At 38.6% G+C, this 22362-nt stretch overlaps 1 protein-coding gene and 1 long non-coding RNA gene across 5 annotated transcripts in view; one reads left to right on the plus strand and one right to left on the minus strand.

Moving 5' to 3' along the window:
- PIP5K1B (phosphatidylinositol-4-phosphate 5-kinase type 1 beta) overlaps positions 1-13105 on the plus strand; it is a 327449-nt gene extending 314344 nt beyond the window's left edge. For both annotated transcript variants that reach the window (XM_022573556.3, XM_022573557.3), the window contains exon 15: positions 12342-13105. In XM_022573556.3, the coding sequence (XP_022429264.1) occupies positions 12342-12344 (3 nt within the window). In that variant the 3' untranslated portion in view covers positions 12345-13105. The remainder of the gene's footprint in view (positions 1-12341) is intronic.
- Positions 1-22362, minus strand: part of LOC149748973 (uncharacterized) — a 55188-nt gene that overhangs the window by 10407 nt on the left and 22419 nt on the right. For all 3 annotated transcript variants that reach the window (XR_016393567.1, XR_016393566.1, XR_016393565.1), the window contains one exon: positions 530-6116. This is a non-coding gene — a long non-coding RNA (uncharacterized LOC149748973). The remainder of the gene's footprint in view (positions 1-529; positions 6117-22362) is intronic.

Raw genomic sequence — 22362 nt, forward strand, 5'->3', positions numbered from 1 at the left:
TGCACGCACGTTTGGCAGGGGCACATCCTTCAAACGGCAGAGGCAGCTACCTCAACCTTGCAAGCTGAACTAGAGGCTGCAATTACAATCAGGCACAGAAATGAAGGTGCTAATCTTCCCTAGGATCCCGTCGTGCCCTTCTCATCCATTAAGGCCAGTTCCACTTGAGCCTCTTTGAAAAGGCCCTATGGCAGTTTGGGGATTCAACCCAGAAAATGCTTCTTTCTGCTGCTCAGGCAGCAACTTTAATGAAGTATCAAAAAATATGGAGTGAAAAAAACCTTTTCTTCACTTTCAATCTTTGACAGGTTGTCCCCTTACAGCCACTCCACCCCCCAGGTAACTGTAGCTTTGGTGGTAGCCCCCAGTGGAGGATAGGATTAAGTACAAAAAAATTCAAATATGGATCCTTATTTTTTTAAAAAAACTTTCTAAATCCCAGTAATGGCTACTGTATTTGTTTCCTAGGCCTGCCATTACAAAATATCACAAACTGGGTGGCATAAACAACAGAAGTGTATTGTCTCACAGTTCTGGAAGCTAGAAGTCCGAGATCAAGGTGTTGGCAGGGTTGATTCCTTCTGAGGGCTGTAAGGGAAGCTTCCCTCCTTGGCTTGTAGATGGCCATCTTCTCCCTGTGTCTTCCTTCTGTGTGTGGCTTGTCTCTGTGTCCAAATTTCCCCTTTTTATAGGCACACCAGTCCTATTGAATCAGAGCCTACCCTAAGGACCTTATTTTAACTTCCTTACTTCTGTAAAGACTGTATCTCCAAATAAGATCACATTCTGAAGTACTAGGGGTTAGAGCTTCAACATATGAATGCAGGGTGTCAGGGGAAGGCGGGTGGGCGGGGGAGGCACAATTCAATCCATGCTGGCTACTGTGTGTTTTTGTAAAGAAAAATGGTACCAAGAAAAGTGCTGAGAGGGGCGTCTTGGTAGGGGTGCAGCTTCTGGTTCCTACACTCTAGCCTGTGGCTGGGGGCCTCTGGCATCTCACCCTTTCCTTCTACACAGGGAGAGAGAAGCCAGTGGCCTCATCCCAAGGCAGTGCTCCTTTTTGAATGAAACCAGTACCATATTCCTCTCCCTACACTACCCAGAGTGAATTTGGTTGCAGCCCCAGGGCTGCATGATATATTAGATAACAAGGTGACCATTTGGATTTACAATTAGTAGAAGTCACTCTCATGCAGGGAAGTCCACTGTAGAATTGTCAGCCCACATAAATCACTGATTTCCTCCAGCTTTTCTTAGGTCTTTAGAAAACAAATTAATCAGGCAGGGAACTGAATTAAAATACTGCTGCTGCACTAACAGTTTTGAACTGAGAGGCCGTAATCCTAAATACATCCCACGAGGCATCTGAAATCAGTGCCAGCTTTTTCTTGGGTCTGTTCTCCTCTTATCAGTAATCTATCTGCTGGTTGGTGTGGAACGCTTTGATAGGGCATTTGAAGGTTGGCAGGAGGCCTGGTACTCCATGTGCTGCCAACACCTCAGAATTCAACAAACATTCTACCAGATAGGCACAACATGGTAGTTTTCATCCAAATTGTACATACTCTTCAAGGTTGTTCCAAGTCCCACCTTCTGCCTCAAGGCTTCTCAATTAAGGCCCTGTAGCCTCTGGTTCTTGGGAAAGAATAATTTCACCACTGATTCTGAATCTAAATATTTTTTTAAGTGCAAAGGTAGGAAATTTAGACCTAAGCTTCCTTCCAGCTGTAAAACCCCATAGCAGTGTGATTGGACTCCATATATACAGACTGTGTCCTGATTTCTGGAGCACTAGTGTTATGTATTTGTTCACCTCCTTTAAAAAAGTGGTGCGCTTTTGGACACCAGCAACGGTTGTTCAAAGAGAAATCCCCTATTCCAATCTATTTCCAAGTGACTGTGCCTTGTGAAGTACCCCCAATATGAGGTAGATATGAATGTGATAAAAAGTAAATATAGAGCCTTATGTTAAAAAAAAAAAAAAAAAAAAAAGATTTCCAGAGAACATGGTGGCTGCTTGGTGTTTGAAGCACAGAGATGGAGGGGACTCCAGACCCAAGGGGATGATTAGGGTGGGGCGTTGTGAAGCCTTTACATGTGTTTGTGGTGATGCTGTGAGTTCAGACTAAAATGAGGGGAGTGAGGCAGGATGAGCTGGTGTGCTCTCATGGCAACAGATAGAACACTGGCCAAAAGAACAATACGAACTAGAAAGGAAAACAGTGGGGCTGGGGAAAACGGCCTCAGTATAGGAAAAGGAAATAAGGGACTTGCCACCTACAATAGCCTGGAGAGAAATCAATATTTTCCTCAAGGGTATTTTGGCAAAGAATTTCAACTTGAATTGAAAATGAGGCTGCCCTTGGACACCAGACAGGAAAAGATCCTGCTTCTGTGGGACCCTGGAGCGGAACTGTGAGGCAGTTGTAGTTTAAAAAGAACATTGCCCCCGAGGGTCAGGAGCTCATGGAACAAGGATACCCCAGGGACTATTTAGCGTGGTCATCTTAGCCAGTCTGACTGTCCTGAAGTTCTGCTTTGTTTCAGCTCTGCCCTTAAATCCCCTCACAGCACATTCCAGATCTTATGAAATTCTATTGGCTAAATATGTCTTTTAAACAGTAGGTTGAGGGTATATAGAAAAAAAGGGAGGGTTGGAAATGAGCCTAGAAATGAGACCTTGGAAGAGAAACTTCTCGTCTTTGATGCCCTCTGCACCCGGCTCTAAAAACTCAGACCCTCCAACTTAGCCCATCTTGAAGTGATCTATACTTTGGGGGTCCCCTGGGGCAATCTGGCTCCCAAAAAGTGCAGTCCACCCTCCCAAAGGGCTTTGTGGTTAGCAAACAAACTGCTTTTGCTTTGCTATGTTCCCTTATTTCTCTGTGTCTGTGTTTTAAATAATTTTATTGAAAAGGCTTTGAAGTCTTTGACCACATGTGTGCATTACGGTGTAGTTTCAATCACAGAATTAAGTACTTGAGTTTAAGTGGAAATAAAAATACAAGCCTCTCACACACCCACACACTTACTCACATATGTGGATAAACAATGCTAAGGATTAAGGCCACAGAAATACCTAAAACCTCTACTCCTTTCATGCCAACTGTTATCACACCTTTACCTTCAGGTCCCAGAATTTAAAATATATCATGCATTCTCAAAGCATCACATGCTTAGGAAGAGACACTGGCATCTGTGTGGATGTATGATCGCGTGCAGTCAGACTGGCTAAGATGACCACACTAAAGAGTCCCTGGGGTATCCTTGTTCCATGAGCTCCTGACACTCAGGGGCAATGTTCTTTTAAAACACAGAAGTTATTAGGCATTGAGGGAACTTACCTCAACGTAATATGGAAAACCCACAGCCAACATCGTTCTCCATGGTGAAAAACTGAAACCATTTCCTCTAAGATCACGAACAAGACAAGGTTGTCCCCTCTCACCACTATTATTTCAACATAGTTTTGGAAGTTTTAGCCACAGCAATCAGAGAAGAAATAAAAGGAATCTAAATCGGAAAAGAAGTAAGTAAAGCTGTCACTGTTTGCAGATTACATGATACTATACACAGAGAATCCTAAAGATACTACCAGAAAACTACTAGAGCTAATCAATGAGTTTGGTAAAGTAGCAGGATACACAATTAATACACAGAAATCTCTTGCATTCCTATACACTAATGATGAAAAATCTGAAAGAGAAATTAAGGAAACACGCCCACTTAGCATTGCAACAAAAAGAATAAAATACCTAGGAATAAACCTACCTAGGGAGACAAAAGACCTGTATGCAGAAAACTATGACACTGATGAAAGAAATTAAAGATGATACAAACAGATGGAGGGATATACCATGGTCTTGGATTGGAAGAATCAACACTGTGAAAATGACTGTACTACCCAAAGCAATCTACAGATTCAATGCAGTCCCTATCAAACTACCACTGGCATTTTTCACAGAACTAGAACAAAAAATTTCACAATTTGTATGGAAACACAAAAGACCCCGAATAGCCAAAGCAATCTTGAGCAAGAAAAATGGAGCTGGAGGAATCAGGCTCCCAGACTTCAGACTCTACTACAAAGCTGCAGTAATCAAGACAGTATGGTACTGGCACAAAAACAGAACTATACATCAGTGGAACAGGATAGAAAGCCCAGAGGTAAATCCACGCACCTATGGTCACCTTATTTTTGATAAAGGAGGCAAGAATATACAATGGAGAAAAGACAGCCTTTTCAGTAGGTGCTGGGAAAACTGGGCACCTACATGTAAAGAATGAAATTAGAACACTCCCTAACACCATACACAAAAATAAACTCAGAATGGATTAAAGACCTAAGTGTAAGGCCAGACACTATAAAACTCTTAGAGGAAACCATAGGCAGAACACTCTATGACATAAATCACAGCAAGATCCTTTTAGACCCACCTCCTAGAGAAATGGAAATAAAAACAAAAATAAACAAATGGGACCTAATGAAACTGAAAAGCTCTTGCACAGCAAAGGAAACCATAAACAAGACGAAAAGACAACCCTCAGAATGGGAGAAAAAATTTGCCAATGAAGCAACTGACAAAGAATTAATCTCCAAAATTTACATGCAGCTCATGCAGCTCCATATCAAAATAACAACTCAATCCAAAGATGGGCAGAAGACCTAAATAGACATCTCTCCGAAGAAGATATACTGATTGCCAACAAACACATGAAAAGATGCTCAACATCAGTAATCATTAGAGAAATGCAAATCAAAACTACAATGAGGTATCACCTCACACCGGTCAGAATGGCTATCATCAAAAATTCTGCAAACAGTAAATGCTGGAGAGGGTGTGGAGAAAAGGGAACCCTCTTGCACTATTGGTGGGAATGTAAATTGATACAGCCACTATGGAGAACAGTATGCAGGTTCCTTAAAAAACTAAAAATAGAATTACCATACGACCCAGCAATCCCACTACTGGGCATATTCCCTGAGAAAACCATAATTCAAAAAGAGTCATGTACCAAAATGTTCACTGCAGCTCTATTTACAATAGCCAGGACATGGAAGCCACCTAAGTGTCCATCAACAGATGAATGGATAAAGAAGATGTGGCACATATATAGAACGGAATATTACTCAGCCATAAAAAGAAATGAAATTGAGGTATTTGTAGTGAGGTGGATGGACCTAGGGTCTGTAATACAGAGTGAAGTAAGTCAGAAAGAGAAAAACAAATTCCGTATGCTAACATATATATATATGGAATCTAAAAAAGAAATGATTCTGAAGAACCTAGGGGCAGGACAGAAATAAAGTCACAGACGTTGAAAATGGACTTGAGGACATGGGGAAGGGAAAGGGTAAGCTGGGACGAAGTGAGAGAGTGGCATGGACTTATATATACTACCAAATGTAAAATAGATAGCTAGTGGGAAGCAGCCACATAGCACAGGGAGATCAGCTCGGTGCTTTGTGACCACCTAGAGGGGTGGGATAGGGAGGGTGGGAGGGAGACGCAAGAGGGAGGAGATATAGGGATATATGTATATTTATAGCTGATTCAATTTGTTATAAAGCAGAAACTAACACACCATTGTAAAGCAGTTATACTCCAATAAAGATGTTTGAATAAATAAATAAACAAACGAACAAACACCGCAGTTCAGTTGGTGATAGAACTGAAATGTTCTGCCATCCCTTACCTGAGATATGGCTAGGTTCTCTCGCCAAAGCACCAGTTCCCATTTCTGTTTCTAAATCCATCAGGTCAGGAGAGGGTTGAGTCTCAGCACATCAGAAGAAGTTGCTGGCGTTCAGGGCACTAATACCTGAAGAACCCATCTTCATGTTGGGGAGCTGGAGGGGATTCTACATGCACCATATTTTGAAGAATAAACTCAAGCTATGAGTTTCTTCCCAGGGTAGACAGACAGCTGACACTTTGTCTCTTCACTGATGGCTAATATAGGACTTGTGGATTATAATTTGAAGAAAGGAAAATTATTGCACACTTAATACCAAATAATGGATAATAAAATTGCCTTCTGGAGCCAGCTCACTGTGGCCAAGTTTACAAGCAGGGAGATGCTGTGCTTTCAAGTTCCGCAGAAGACTTAAAGACCTGTCAGAAAAAAAAAAAAGAAGACCTGTCAGGCCACCTCATTTTATTAGGATTATAAATGGACACTTTCGGGTAACCAAACATGTCATCCCAGGATTACATTACAACATGGATATAGAATTGGCAGTTCTCACCCAACTTTGACATTCTTGTACCCTGAGGGTGAGAGTGCTTAACAAAGTTTATAGAAACTTCTACAAGACCCTCAGTTTTAAAAAAACTTGATTCCAACGGGACAAGAAATAAGATAGTGGAGTAGAGGACTTGAGCTCACCTTCTCTCACAAAAACACCAAAATCGTAACTAACTGCTGAACAACCATCAACAAAAAAAGACTTGAATCTAGCAAAAAAGATATTCTACACCCAAAGACAAAGAAGAAGCTACAACGAGATGGTGGGAGGGGCACATTCACAATAAAATCAAATCCCATACTGGTGTGTGACCCACAAACTGGAAAATAATTATATCACAGAGGTTCTCTCACAGGAGTGAGAGTTCTGAGCCTCATGGCAGGCTTCCCAGACTGGAGTTCTGGCATTGGGAGGAGGAGCCCCCAGAGCATTTGGCTTTGAAGGCCAGCAGGGCTTGAGTGCAGGAGCTCCACAGGACTGGGAGAAACAGACTCCACTCTTGCAAGGCATGCAGAGGTTTCACATGAACTGGGACCCAGGGCAAAGCAGTGACTCCATAAGAGCCTGGGCCAGACCCACCTGTGGGTCTTGGAGGGTCTCCTGGGGATGTGGGGGTCGGCTGTGCTCACTGCAGGGGCAAGGACAATGGTGGTGCACGCCCCAGGGAATACTCACTGGCTTGAGTTCTCCTGGAGGTCGCCATTTTGGCACTGAGACCTGGCCCCACCCAACAGCCTGCAGGCCCCAATGCTGGAATGCCTCAGACCAGACAACAAACAAACAGGGTGGGAACACAGCCCCACCCATCAGCAGACAGGCTGCCTAAAGTCATCCTGAGCCAACAGCCACCTGTAAACACACCCCTTGATGTGACCCTGCCCATCAGAGGGACAAGACCCAGCTTCACCCACCAGTGGGCAGGCACCAGTCCCTCCCACCAAGAAGCCTGCACAAGCTTCTGGGCCAAATTCACACACCAAGGTGTAGACACCAGATCCAAGAAGAATTACAGTCCTGCGGCCTGAGGAACAGAGACCACAAACACAGAAAGTTAGACAAAATGAGACAGCAGAGAAATATGTGCCAGACGAAGGAACAAGATAAAACCCCAGAAGAACAACTAAGTGAAGTGGAGATAGGCAATCTACCTGAAAAATAATTCAGAGTAATGATAGTAAAAAATGATTCAAGATCTCAGAAAAAGATTGGAGGCACAGACCGAGAGGATACAAGAAATGTTTAATAAAGAGCTAGAAGTTTAAAGAACAAAACAGATGAAAAATACAATAACTGAAATGAAAAATACACTAGAAGGAATCAATAGCAGAATAAATGAGGCAGAAGAATGAATAAGTGAGCTGGAAGATAGAATGGTGAAAATCACTGCTTTAGAACAGAACAAAGAAAAAAGAATGAAAAGAAATGAGGACAGTCTCAGAGGCCTCTGGGACAACATTAAATGCACCAATATTTCTCCTTCTGGGACTCCTATAATGCAAGAGAGAGAAAGAGGGCCTGAGAAAATATTTGAAGAGATAATAGCCAACAACTTCCCTAACATGGGAAAGGAAACAGCCACCCAAGTCCAGGAAGCACAGAGTCCCATATAGGATAAACCCAAGGAGGAACATGCCAAGACGCATATTAATCAAACTGACAAAAAGACAATGAGAAAGCATTAAAACCAACAAGGTAAAAGCAACAAATAATATACGAGGGAATCCCCATAAGGTTATCAGCTGGTTTTTCAGCAGAAACTCTGCAGGTCAGAAGGGAATGGCATGATGTTTTTAGAGTGACAAAAGGGAAAAACGTTCAACCAAGAATACTTAACCCACCAAGGCTCTTGTTCAGATTTGACAGAGAAATCAAAAGTTTTACAAGCAAAAGCTAAGAGAATTCAGCACCACCAAACCAGCTTTACAACAAATGCTAAAGGAACTTCTCTAGATGGAAAAGAAAAGGCCATGACTAGAAACAAGAAAATTACAAATGAAAAAGCTCACCAGTAAAGGCAATCATATGGTAAAGATAGGAAATCATCCACACACAAATATTATATAAAAATTAGCAATCATGAGAAGAGAAGGTACAAGTGTAGGATATTGGAAATGCATTTAAAAATAAGAGACCAGCAACTGAAAACAGTCTGGTGTGGGTGTGGGTGTGGGTGTGGCTGTGGGTGTGTATAGACTGCTATATCAAAACCTCATGGTAACCACAAACCGAAAATCAACAATAGATACACAAAAAAGAAAAAGGAATCCAAACACAGCACTAAAGTTAGACATCAAATTACAAGAGAGGAGAACAAAAGAGGAAGGGAAGAAAAAGACCTACAAAAACAAATCCAAAACAATTAACAAGATGGCAGTCAGAACATACATATTGATAATTACCTTAAAAGTAAATGGATTAAATGCTCCAACCAAAAGACATAGACTGGCTGAATGGATACAAAAACAAGATCCATATATATTCTGTCTACAAGAGACCCACCTCAGGTCTAGGGACACATATAGACTGCAAGTGAGGGGATGGAAAAGGGTATTCCATGCACATGGAAATCAAAAGAAACCTAGAGTAGCAATACTCATATCAGACAAAAGAGACTTTAAAATAAAGCCTATTACAAGAGACAAAGAAGGACACTACAGAATGATCAAGAATCAATCCAAGAAGATATAACAATTGTAAATTGTATATGCACGCAACAAAGAAGCACCTCAATATATAAGGCAAATACTAACAGCCATAAAAGGAGAAATCAACAGTAACACAATAATAGTGGGCGACTTTAACACCCCACTTTCATCAGTGGACACATCACCCAGACAGAAGATCAATAAGGAAACACAGGCCTTAAATGACACATTAAATCAGAGGGACTTAACTGATATTTATAGAACACTCCATCCAAAAGCAGCAGAATACACATTCTTCTCAAGTGCACATGGAACGTTCTCCAGGATAAATCATATCCTGGGCCACAAAGCAAGTCTCAGTAAATTTAAGAAAATTGAAGTTGTATCAAGTATCTTTTCTGACCACAACACTATGAGATTAGAAATCAACTACAAGAAAAAAACTAAAAAACACAAACACATGGAGCTTAAACAATATGCTACTAAACAACCAATGGATCACTGAGGAAATGAAAAAATACCTAGAGACAAATGAAAATGAAAGCATGACAATCCAAAACCTAAGGGATGCAGCAAAAGCAGTTCTAAGAGGGAAGTTTATAGCAGTACAATCTTAGGAAACAAGAAAAATCACAACCTATTCTTACACATAAAGCAACTAGAGAAAGAGGAACAAACAAACCCAAAAGGCAGTAGAAGGAAAGATATAAAGATCAGAGCAGAAATAAATGAAACAGAGATGAAGAAAACAATAGCAAAGATCAATGAAACTAAAAGCTGGTTCCTTGAAAAGATAAACAAAGTTGATAAACCTTTAGCCAGACTCATCAAGAAAAAAAAGGGAGCAGACTCAAATCAATAAAATTAGAAATGAAAAAAGTTACAGTTGACACCACAGAAACACAAAGGATAACTGACTACTACAAGCAACCATATGCTAATAAAATAGACAACCTAGAAGAAATGGACAAATTCTTAGAAAGGTACAATCTTCCAAGACTGAACCAGGAAGAAATAGAAAATATGAACAGACCAATCACAAGTAATGAGACTGAAACTGTGATTTTAAAACTTCCAACGAACAAAAGCCCAGAAGCAGCTGGCTTCATGGGTGAATTCTGTCAAACATTTAGAGAAGACTTAACACCTATCCTTCTGAAACTATTCCAAAAAATTGCAGAGGAAGGAACACTCCCAAACTCAGGCCAACATCACCTTGATACCAAAACCAGTCAAAGATACAACAACAACAACAAAAGAAAATTACAGGCCAATGTCACTGATGCACATAGACGCAAAAATCCTCAACAAAATACTAGCAAACCGAATCCAACAATACATTAAAAGGATCATACACCATGATCAAGTGGGATTTATCCCAGGGATGCAAGGATTCTTCAATATATGCAGATCAATCAGTGTGATACACCACATTAACAAATTGAATAATAAAAATCATATGATCATCTAAATAGATGCAGAACAAGCTTTTGACAAAATTCAGTACCGGTTTCTGATTAAAAACTCTCCAGAAAGTGGGCATAAAGAGAACCTACCTCAACATAAGAAAAGCCATAGATGACAAACCCACAGCTAACATCATACTCAGTGGTGAAAAGCTGAAAGCATTTCCTCTAAGATCAAGAACAAGACAAGGATGTCCACTCTTGCCCCTTTTATTCAACACAGTTTTGGAAGTCCTAGCCACAGCAATCAGAGAAGAAAAAGAAATAAAAGGAATACAAATTGGAAAAGAAGACTTAAAGCTGTCACTGTCTGCAGATGACAGGATAGTATACATAGATAATCCTAAAGATGCTACCAGAAAACTACTAGAGCTAATCAATGAATTCGGTAAAGTGGCAGGATACAAAATTAATACACAGAAATCTGTTGCATTTCTATACACTAGCAATGAAAGATCAGAAAGAGAAATTAAAGAAACAATCCCATTTACCTTAGCATCAAAAAGAATGAAATACCTAGGAATAAACCTACCTACGGAGGCAGAAGACCTGTACTCTGAAAACTGTAAGATGCTGATGAAAGAAATTGAAGATTACACGAACAGCTGGAAAGATATACCATGTTTTTGGATTGGAAAAATCAATATTGTCAAAATGACTGTAATACCAAGGCAATCTACAGGTTCAGTGCAACCCCTGTCAAATTGCCAATGGCATTTTTCACAGAACTAGAACAAAAAAATCTTAAAATTTGTATGGAGACACAAGAGACCTCAAATAGCCAAAGCAATCTTGAGAAAGAAAAATGGAGCTGGAGGAATCAGGCTCCCTGACTTCAGACTTTACTACAAAGCTGTAGTCATCACAACAATATGGTACTGGCACAAAAACAGAAATATAGATCAAAGAACAGGATAGAAAGTAACAGTGCGAACATGTTTTAGATTAATGAGAGGGAGCAGTCTCAACTATGAAACAACAAAAGTTACAACTCACAGTAGGCTCAAATTACGAGATGTAATACTTTTAAACAGAATCCTCTTTGATATAGTTTCTTTCCTAATAATTTTCAGTCATTTCAAACTGTTTACTCAAGTATTTTCAGCCTCTAAATGAATGTGTTGGGCCACACAATCTCTGTGATCCCAACTGCAACCTTCTTAACTACTATTTTGGAGACACTACTATTGCCAGGCACTAAATGATATGTACAGAATTTGTGTATATCATGTATGTGTGTCTATTTGTACAGATACTATTTCCTCATAGAAAAGTTTATCACTTATAAAGTAGGGTTTATTACTCCCATTTAACAGATAAATAAGGTGCAAAGATGATTAACTAACTTGCATAATGTCCTGTAGCTGTAATAATTAGAGATAATAATTAGAGAGAATCAATAGATTTAAGCCATTGTGTCTGACTGACCATGGTACCGCTTCCCCGTATATATCTTGGTACAGCTGTCAGGGGTTGAATTAGCTGCCTCTGAGCTTAGGTCCAGTATTTGCTGGACATATTTTTTCCTCCCCAGCCACAGGGATAGTGTGTAAAAATGCACACAGCATTCATGAGTTCCAGACCATGTTCAAGTTGCTCTGATTGGCTTCAGGCCTGATATACCACAGCACATCCCCAAAGCCCTGTGCACTTGGAGGGCAGGAGAGTGTCTTAGCCAGCGCTGTTTCCTTCAGAGTCCCTAGCACTAAGCTGTTTCCTTCAGAGTCCCTAGCACTAAGCTGTGATGTGGTAAGCGCTTGATAGATCTTGGTGTAATTTACATGTTGCAGGTCCAGGGAAGCAGATGTTCATCATTGCAAAAGAATCAATTCCGGGCCTAATGCCCTCCCATTTCTACCTGCATGTTTTCCGGGCACAAGTCATTGGAAGAAAGAATGAACTTGTTCGCAAGCATGAGGCGCCATTATAAATTGATGCCAAAACTTAGTCTTACGTCTGCTTTCTTTTTTTCTCCCCCAGTAAGTGAAAATGGTGACCACCTAAGCAGATGGATGAGGCAGGAACACGGTTGTGGGAGAGAAGTTTCTCCACTCCACAATTTCCCAAAGGAAACTTGGCTGAGCCCCACTACACACAGAGTCATAATCAACTGGACTTGGAGTCTGCGAGATGTCAGGGGAGCCTCGGCCGAGAGGCTGATCGGCAGATGTGATGTGAAAAATACCACACTCTTCTGTCATTTGCTGTTGCTTGCTGAACTGTGAAGAACTGCATGAACTCTATTTAAGCTGCTTTCTATACCATTGCCAATCACCTTTTCGGACTTGGAAGTGCTATTTTACTATTGACACTTGCATTATTTCATTTTGCATGCATCCAGTGATTATCCATAAGCAACATATGTAATCTGCTTATATATTTTTTAAAAATCTATCCATGCAAAATGGTAACATCTGAATTATGCTCTTTTTCAAAGTTATAATCAGCCCATGTCATTAAAAGTTTAAATTGGTTTCATATAAAGATCAGTGTAATAGGTCTGCATATACTTTATAGAAAATTAGCTTCTATAAAGATTTTTTCACTGTTTACTAGTGAAATGAGAAAAGCAAAGCTATTTATAAAAGGCCTTATGTCGTGTACATACATTGTCTTTGAAATATTTGTGATTTAGTTTATTGCTTGTAAAAGAGATTATATAATTTATTTAGTAAATACTATTGTAAACTATAGTTTTATTGAGAGAAATAAAATATTTTGTTCTCAATTGTGGTATTATATTAATTCCAGTGGTTTATGGTCTTTACATTTCTTTCTTTTGTTAATAAAAAAGAAGTAACTTAGATACCCATCATTTTTACATATTCTGGAATCCTAAATAAACTGACTCTCGTGATTGATGAAAATGGAGAGAAAATTACCCGGGCCCTGAGAAAAGACCCAATAGCAGATTCTGCTCAACTTGTTCAAGAGACTTTCCCAAATGTCCTGGTGTGTTAGTCAGCTTTCACTATGTTATGTTGTGGTAACAAACAATCCCCAAATCTCTGGATTGGGATCCAGAGCAACCCCTGTCTAGGACATGCCACTTTTATGGCAGAAGAAAAACTGTGATAGTGGAACCATGGGAGCTCGTAAAGCTTCTGCTTAAACATGGTTTACAGAACTCACAATCCACTGGCCAAAGCAAACGACATTGACAAGTCTGTCGTCAAAGTGTTGGGAAGTGTACTTTTCACATAGGAATAGACTCAGCAGAGAGGGGCAATGAATATTTAAGCAGTTAATACATCTATAGTATCACATGAGTGTCCCAAGCAGCAGAAGGTTAAGAGGTTGCATGATCATACACTGCAGAAAAAAATCATTAGAAAACAAAAAGACATTCCTGATGAGTAAGATGCTCAGTGTAAAATACTTCAGGTTAAAGCAAGCTGGTTCTCATAAACAAACATAATATTAGCTTTTGTAAATACAGCTTGGAGCCGTGGTGACTCAGTATAAGTATTAATTTCATCTGCAGAGTTGGTGCTGGGAATTTATCCTGGGTTGGGCTGTCAATGGGAAATTTTACTGAAGTGGATCGTGGAGGATTCTTTGCCTCTCTCTGCCTGGTATCCATATGTGCTAGCAGATGCCCGATCTTACTATAGGGGTTTACTTAGCTGCAATCCTGCTCTTCCCCCTCCCGTTTGTATCCATTTATCTAAGCAGGGGTCCTTAAGCCCAGGACCCATTGATTCTTAGGAGGGTCACAGATGGATATTAATAGGGCCATGAAATAATATACACAAGTTGGGTATGCCTTTGTGTATATGGGGGCTTTTTTCATGAAGAGAAAGACAATAATTTCCATCAAATTCACAGTGACTTTGACCCAAGAACTGTTGAGAACCACTATTTTAAGGCTTAACTCAAATGCTATTTCAATGCCATGAAGCTGTCCATGATGCCCAATCCTCTCTCCCCACCGCGACCATCACCCTTGGCCAGTCTGTGGTCAACTCACCTGTCTCAGAAAACCTCAACACTTTGTACCTTCTTTTAAAAATTGAGGTATAACTTACATATAATAGAGTGCACAACTATTAATTGTATGATGCAATGATGTTTTACATATATACACACACCCTTGTAAGCAGCACCTAGAACAAGAGATAGTATATTTCCAGCTAACCTACAGGCTCTTTCATGCCCCCTCCCCATCAATACCTTTGGTAGGATTGATGCCTTCCCATCAATGCCCCAAAGGTAACCATTGTTATTATTTCTATCATCATGGATTAGTTTTGCCAGTTCTTGAACTTCATATAGAGGAATAGAGTACGTCCTCTTTATCTAGCTTTCTGGTGTTATTGTTGTTCAACACTGTATGAGAACCATTCATTTCACTGTATACAGCGAAAGCTCATTCTTTTTCATTGCTGAGTAGTATTCTGCCATATGATTATCCCACAATTTTCTACTCTATTGCTGACTGACATTTCGGTAGCTTCCAATTTGGGGCCATAAGCATGCGCACTGAAAGATAAATAATGAGTCCCTAGACCTCTTCCTCCACACAGTTCCTAGATGCATACAGCTTGACTTCTAGCACCCATACTGGGTGTGGAAGAATTTTCTCTGAAAAAACTATCACTACCAGGAAGTAGATGACCATACGCTAATTTGCCTAAGATAGTCTGAGTTTATACCGGACACTCAGGCATAATAACAGTATATACTTTCACTCTCAAAAATGTTCCACTTTTACCACAAATTATATAGTTACCTTACCAAGGGGGAAAGCTTAAAGGTAATAACACTGGAGATTTCCCTAACAACTGACTCAGCCAAGGCACCCGACAGTGAAGTTCCACTACACCCCCCACAGCCAGTGCTCACTCACATTTTAGTCCCCACTCAACGTACAGCCAACCAAATATCACAAGACATCTAAGGATATTCTCTAAAATGAGACTGAAATATACAAACAGAAAATTGCTGCTGGGGTAAACAAGGACTGCAAGAAGTAAACTTGAAAACAAAAATTACCATACATCTTCAAAGATAATAAATTATACAGCATCCATGAAGCATGATCAGGATGCTGTGACAAAAATGAACATTCTTACAGATGGCCAAAAAGCACATCAAAAGATGCTCAACATCACTAATCATTAGAGAAATGCAAATCAAAACTGCCATGAGCTATCACCCCACACAGGTCAGAATGGCCATCATCAAAAAAATCTACAGGGCTTCCCTGGTGGTACAGTGGTTAAGAATCCTCCTGCCAATGCAGGGGACACAGGATCAAGCCCTCGTCTGGGAAGATCCCACATGCCACAGAGCACCCGTGCGCCACAACTACTGAGCCTGCGCTCTAGAGCCCGCGAGCCACAACTACTGAAGCCCGTGTGCCTAGAGACCGTGCTCTGCAACAAGAGAAGCCACCGCAATGAGAAGCCTGTGCACCACAACAAAGAGTAGCCCACGCTCACCGCAACTAGAGAAAGCCCACGCGCAGCAACGAAGACCCAACGCAGCCAAAAATAATTAAATAAATTTTTTTTAAATACTTAAAAAAAATTTTTTTTTAATCTACAAACAAGAAATGCTGGAGAGGGTGTGGAGAAAAGGGAGCCCTCCTACACTGTTGGTGGGAATGTAACTTGGTACAGCCACTGTGGAGAACAGTATGGAGGTTCCTTTAAAAACTAAAAATAGAACTACCATATGTTCCTGCAGTCCCACTCCTCAGCATATACCTGAAGAAAATCATAATTTGAAAAGATATATGCACCCCAATGTTCACTGCAGCACTATTTACAATAGCCAGGACATGGAAGCAACCTAAATGTCCATTGACAGAGGAATGGATAAAGATGTGGTATATATATACAACAGAATATTACTTATCCATAAAAAAGAACAAAATGATGCCATTTGCAGCAACATGAATGGACCTAGAGATTGTCAGACTGAGTGAAGTCAGTCAGACAGAGAAAGACAAATATCATCTGATATCGCTTATATGTGGAATCTAAAAAAAGGTTACAAGTGAACTTATTTACAAAACAGAAATAGAGTCACAGATGTAGCAAACAAACTTACAGTTAACAGTGGGTAAGTGGGGGGAGGGATAAGTTGGGAAATTGGGATTGACATATACACACTACTATACATAAAATAGATAACTAATAAGGACCTACTTTATAGCACAGGAAACTCTACTCAATACTCTGTAACGGCTTATATGGGAAAAGAATCTAAAAAAGAGTGGCTATCCTTTACATCATGTTGGAGTTAGTATTTTTGAAAACTTTGGGGACAAGAATGTGGAGGTGACACACATCAAGTTAGAAAATGAAAAAAAGGAACACAGATGGCCAATTCTTCCTCTCCCCATTTCTAACCTTATAAGAACCCATACTAATTTTTTATGTTCTAGCTTCTCTACATACAGTATATCATTTAATAGGCACAGTGGTCTTGAGCAAACATAATAACCTGTATTATATATAAATAATAGAATGTATAAAGCACCCCAAAAATTTTGTAATTAAAAATATTAAAAATTGGATATGTGTATATGTATGGCTGATTCACTTTGCTGTACACCTGAAACTAACAAACACAACATTGTAAATCAACTATACTCCAATAAAAATTTTAATAAATAAATAAATACAGCGAGTCTAGCCAACCTTAAGAGCCCACACTTCTAACTACTATACTATATAACCTTGTATATGTAGCAACCTACATATGTATATAACCTATATATGTTATATAACCTCATATATAAAGGTTCTATGCAGACAAAATGATCACTGTGACAAAGGGAGAGATTTATGCAGGGAAAACGTAGAAAACAAAAAAAGATAGTTGCAGTTTATATAAGAACTTAGAGCTGCGTGTGTTAAATGAGAATAAGAAAGTATGAAAACAATAGGTGTTAACTAAAATTACAAGACTACATATTGAACTGATACATCTTGGCATGTTAATAAACCCATGGAAAAAGATCTAGGATTAACTAGGATTAGTGTAGTAGTTAAGAAAAATGAGATAGCATACCCAAATTTTTGCATAAGTAGATGGAATTAAATGCAAAAATAATCAGTAAGAATAGCATCTATGCATTGAAAACACATTCAAGGACATGTGTTATGCTTCACCAAACAAAACAAGGCATTTCTATAATGTAAGCATCACAGAGGCATTTATTTAGTCTGTTAGTAAATACTAACTAGGGATATCAATACTTATAGAATTTTCTTTTAATTTGTTTTATTTAAGTTAATTTTCTTATACATGAAACAAAAATTAAATTATAACATTCAAAATTTTTGTGCAGTGCATTTGCATTGCTAAATTTTATGGACCAAAATATTCCAGAAATCATACAAATTTAACTTCCTGTTTTCAGTTTTATAACAAAGGAAATGATAATTTATAATATTCACTGGGGCAGACAGATAATGATTTCAATATATATTTTAGTTTTTAAGTGATTAAATAAATATATGGAAAAAGAATGAACATTCTGAAAACATAAAAGAGCCCTTGGAAATTAAAAGCATGATGGCAGAAATTAGGATCTAACTGAGAGAGTGGTTAGGAGATAAGATTCAAGGTACATCCCAAAAAGATTAAAAATAGGTGAAACGAAATAAGAAAACTTGAAGACCATTCCACTAGAACCAATATCCAAATAATAGGACTTCCAGAAAGAGAAACTAGAGACAATGGATGTAAGAAAAGCCTCAAACAAATATCAGGAAAATTTCCCAGAGCTAAAGGATGTGAGTTTCCAGATTGAAAGGGACTCTAAGCACCCAGAACAATGGATGAAAATGAACCTTACCATGCAATTTCAGACCACCAAGGATGATGACAAGATTCTACAAGCTTTCAGAGTAAAATTAATTTTATATAAAGGCTCAAGGCTCAAAATTGTATCAAATTTCTCAACAGCATACTGGTAGCTAGAAACCAATGGAACTATGCCTTCAAAATTCTGAGAGAAAGGTATTGCTAACCTATAATTCTATACCCTGTGTATTAGTCAGTGTACTCTAGAGAAATAGCATAGTAGAGACATAGACATGGATAACAGATTTATTTTAAGAAATTGGCTCAGACAACTGTGGGGAAAGACAATTCTGAATTTCACAGGGCAGGTTGTCAGGCTGGAAACTCAGGCATGGGTTAATAGAGCAATCCTGAGGCAGAATTTCTTCTTTTCAAGGACACTTCAGTTTTTGCCATAAGGCCTTCACTTGATTGGATCAGGCCCACACATGTTATTGAGGGTAATCTCCTTTACTTAAAGTCAACTGATTAAAGATCTCAATTACATCTATAAAATATTTTCACAGCAATACCTATATTAGTTTTTGATTAAATAACTGGGTGCTCTACCCTAGCCAAGTTGATACATAAAATTAATGATCACACCCTGGAAAACCAATTAAAAGTGAGGGTAGAATAAAATTATCTATGAAAAATTCATTTCCATCTTCCCTTTATCTAGAAACTCCCAAAAGATGTGTTTAACCAAAATGAGATAGTAAATCAAGAAAAAGAAAGCCATGAAATAGAAGGCCATTGGATCCAGAAATCAAGAGATCCAACCCAAGAGGAAGGAATCCCCAGGATGAACATAAAGGGAAATCCCAACATGGCAACAATGGAGGAGATCTATAAATAAATCACTCCAGATTGGAGTAGGTCAGATGGCTCTAGGCACAACTTCTCCAAGAAGGTAAAGATACCCAAAAGACTTATAAAGTAAGGACAGAAAATTAACTCTAGGTATACTGGATCTGAGCCTGGAGCAGGGGAAAAGGGGTAGGGGTGGGGAAGGTTATTAACAGAAAAAAAAAAAAACTGGTGAAATCTGAATAAAGTCTGAAATTTAGTTAATAGTATTGTACAAAAGACAACACTGAGTTTGGAAAAATAATATTAGCATCTTATGTAAGTATGACTCAATAGAAACTGGGTAAATGGTATATAGAAACTCTGTTCTAGGGAATGCGCTGGCAGTCCAGTGGTTAGGACTCGGTGTTTTCACTGCCACGGCCTGGGTTTGATCCCTGGTTGGAGAACTAAGATCCCACAAGGCATATGTGGTGCTGGAAAAACTGGACAGCTACACATAAAAGAATGAAATTAGAACACTCCCTAACACTATACACAAAAGTAAACTCAAAATGGATTAAAGACCTAAATGTAAGACCAGACACTATAAAACTCTTAGAGGAAAACATAGGAAGAACACTCTTTGACATAAACCACAGCAAGATCCTTTTTGATCCACCTCCTAGAGAAACGGAAATAAAAGCAAAAATAAACAAATGGGATCTAATGAAACTTAAAAGCTTTTGCACAGCAAAGGAGATCATAAACAAGACGAAAAGACAACCCTCAGCATGGGAGAAACTATTGGCAAACGAATCAACAGACAAAGGATTAATCTCCAAAATATACAAACAGCTCATGCAGCTCAATATCAAAAAAGCAAACAACCCAATCCAAAAATGGGCGGAAGACCTAAATAGACTTTTCTCCAAAGAAGACATACAGATGGCCAAGAGGCACATGAAAAGAAGCTCAACATCACTAACTACTAGAGAAATGCAAATCAAAACTACAATGAGGTGTCACCTCACACTGGTTAGACAGGGCATCATCAGAAAATATACAAACAATAAATGCTGGAGAGGGTGTGGAGAAAAGGGAACCCTCTTGCACTGTTGGTGGGAATGTAAATTGATACAGCCACTATGGAGAACAGTATGGTGGTTCCTTAAAAAACTAAAAATAGAATTACCATATGACCCAGCAATCCCACTACTGGGCATATGCCCAGAGAAAACCATAACTCAAAAAGACACATGCACCCTAATGTTCATTGCAGCTCTATTTACAATAGCCAGGTCATGGAAGCAACCTAAATGTCCATTGACAGACGAACGGATAAAGATGTGGAATATATATACAATGGAATATTACTCAGCCATAAAAAGAAACAAAATTAGGTCATTTGTAGAGACATGGATGGACCTAGAGACTGGCATACAGAGTGAAGCAAGTCAGAAAGAGAAAAACAAATATCGTTTATTAACGCATATATGTGGAATCTAGAAAAATGGTACAGGTGAACCAGTTGGCAAGGAAGAAATAGACACACAGATGTAGAGCACAAATGTATGGACACCAAGGTAGGGGAAGGGGGAGTGGGATGAATTGGGAGATTGGGATTGACATATATACACTAATATGTATAAAATAGATACCTAATGAGAACCTGCTATATAGCACAGGGAACTCTATTTCATTTCGCTGTACAGTAGAAACTAACACAACATTGTAAAACAACTATGCCCCAATTAAGAAAAAGAAGAAAAAGAAAGAAACTCTGTTCTGTCTTCACAAATTTTCTGTAAATCTGATATTATTTTCAAAGAAGTTTATTAAAACTGAAAAAGAAATGAGCAAAAGATTTAAAGAGACACTTCAAAGAAAATATATGGTTGGCGAATAAGAACAAGAAAAGATGCTCAACATCATCAGTCATTAGGGAAATGCAAATTAAAACTATAATGACATGCTACTACACATATTAAGATGGCTAAATTTTTGTAATGGACAATACCAAGTGCTGATGAGAATGCAAGGCAATTCTAACTGCCATACTTTGCTGTTGGGAAGGCAAAATGGTACAGCCACTAGGGAAAAATGTGTCAGTTTCTAATAAAGTTAAACATACCCTCATCATATGACTCAGCAATTCAACTCCTGGTATTTACCTTAGAAAATTGAAAACTTACATTTGCATAAACACTTGTACATGGATGCTTATAACAGCTTTATTAACAATCACCAAAAACTGAAAACAACCCAAATGTCCCACAATGGGTGAATGGATAAACAAACTGTGGCTCATTCACACAATGAAATGATAACACAGCAATAAAAAGAAAAGAACTACTGACACACTCAAAAATATGGATGAATCTAAAAGGCATTATGCTGAGTGAAAGAAGCTAGACTCTACAGGTCACTTACTGTATGAATTCATTTATATGACATTCTAGAAAAGGCAAAATGATGGGGTTAGAGAACAGGTCAGTGATTGCCAACTAAAATAGGGGCAGCATGAGGCAATTTGGGGGGCAAAAGAACTGTCCTCTATCTTGATTATGGTTGTGGTTACACAAAATTACATATGTATTAAAACTCATAGAATTGTTCACAAAAGAAAAAATTGAATTTTACTGCATGTAATTTTTAAAAAAATTTTAACCAGTTAATTTTAAAACATACGTAAAATAGACTATTAACACTCTTAGATGTTTTATGTAAGTCTCATGGTAACCACAAAGCAAAAACCTACAGTAGATACACAAATAATAAAGAGAAAGGAATCTAAGTATACCACTTGGAAAATCATTAAATCACAAAAGAAGAGAGCAAAAGAAAGAAACAAAGGAAATATAAAACAGCCAGAAAACAATTTTTAAATGGCAATAAGTCTGTATCTATCAACAGTTTCTTTAAATGTAAATGACCTAATTTCTCCAGTCAAAAGAGGTATTATGGTTGAATGGATTAAAAAATGATAATAAGGACCAACTATATGCTGCCTTTAAGAGACTCACTTCAACTCTAAGGATACACAGACTGAAAGTGAAAGATGAAAAGAAAAATATTCCATGCAAATGGAAACTGAAAGAAAGCTGGGGTAGCTATTCTTATATCAGAAAAAAACATAGACTTTAAGATAAAGATTGTAATAAGAGACAAAGAAGGTTATCATGTGATGATAAAGGGGTCAATCCAACAAGAGGATACAACATTTGTAACTATTTATGCACCCAACATACGACTACCTAAATATATAAAGTAAATATTAACACATTATTGACTGGGGGATTTTTGCAGAAACAAACACCTGTGGCCGTAATACGTCTCCAGCAAAAACGTGTTAACAGACATAAAGGGAGAAATAGACAGCAATACAATAATAGAAGAGCACTTCAACACC

This window comes from Delphinapterus leucas, chromosome 6, assembly GCF_059928025.1.
Source record: "Delphinapterus leucas isolate spDelLeu-1000000601 "Yukka" chromosome 6, BTC_Dleu_Yukka2, whole genome shotgun sequence".
Lineage (NCBI taxonomy): Eukaryota > Metazoa > Chordata > Mammalia > Artiodactyla > Monodontidae > Delphinapterus > Delphinapterus leucas.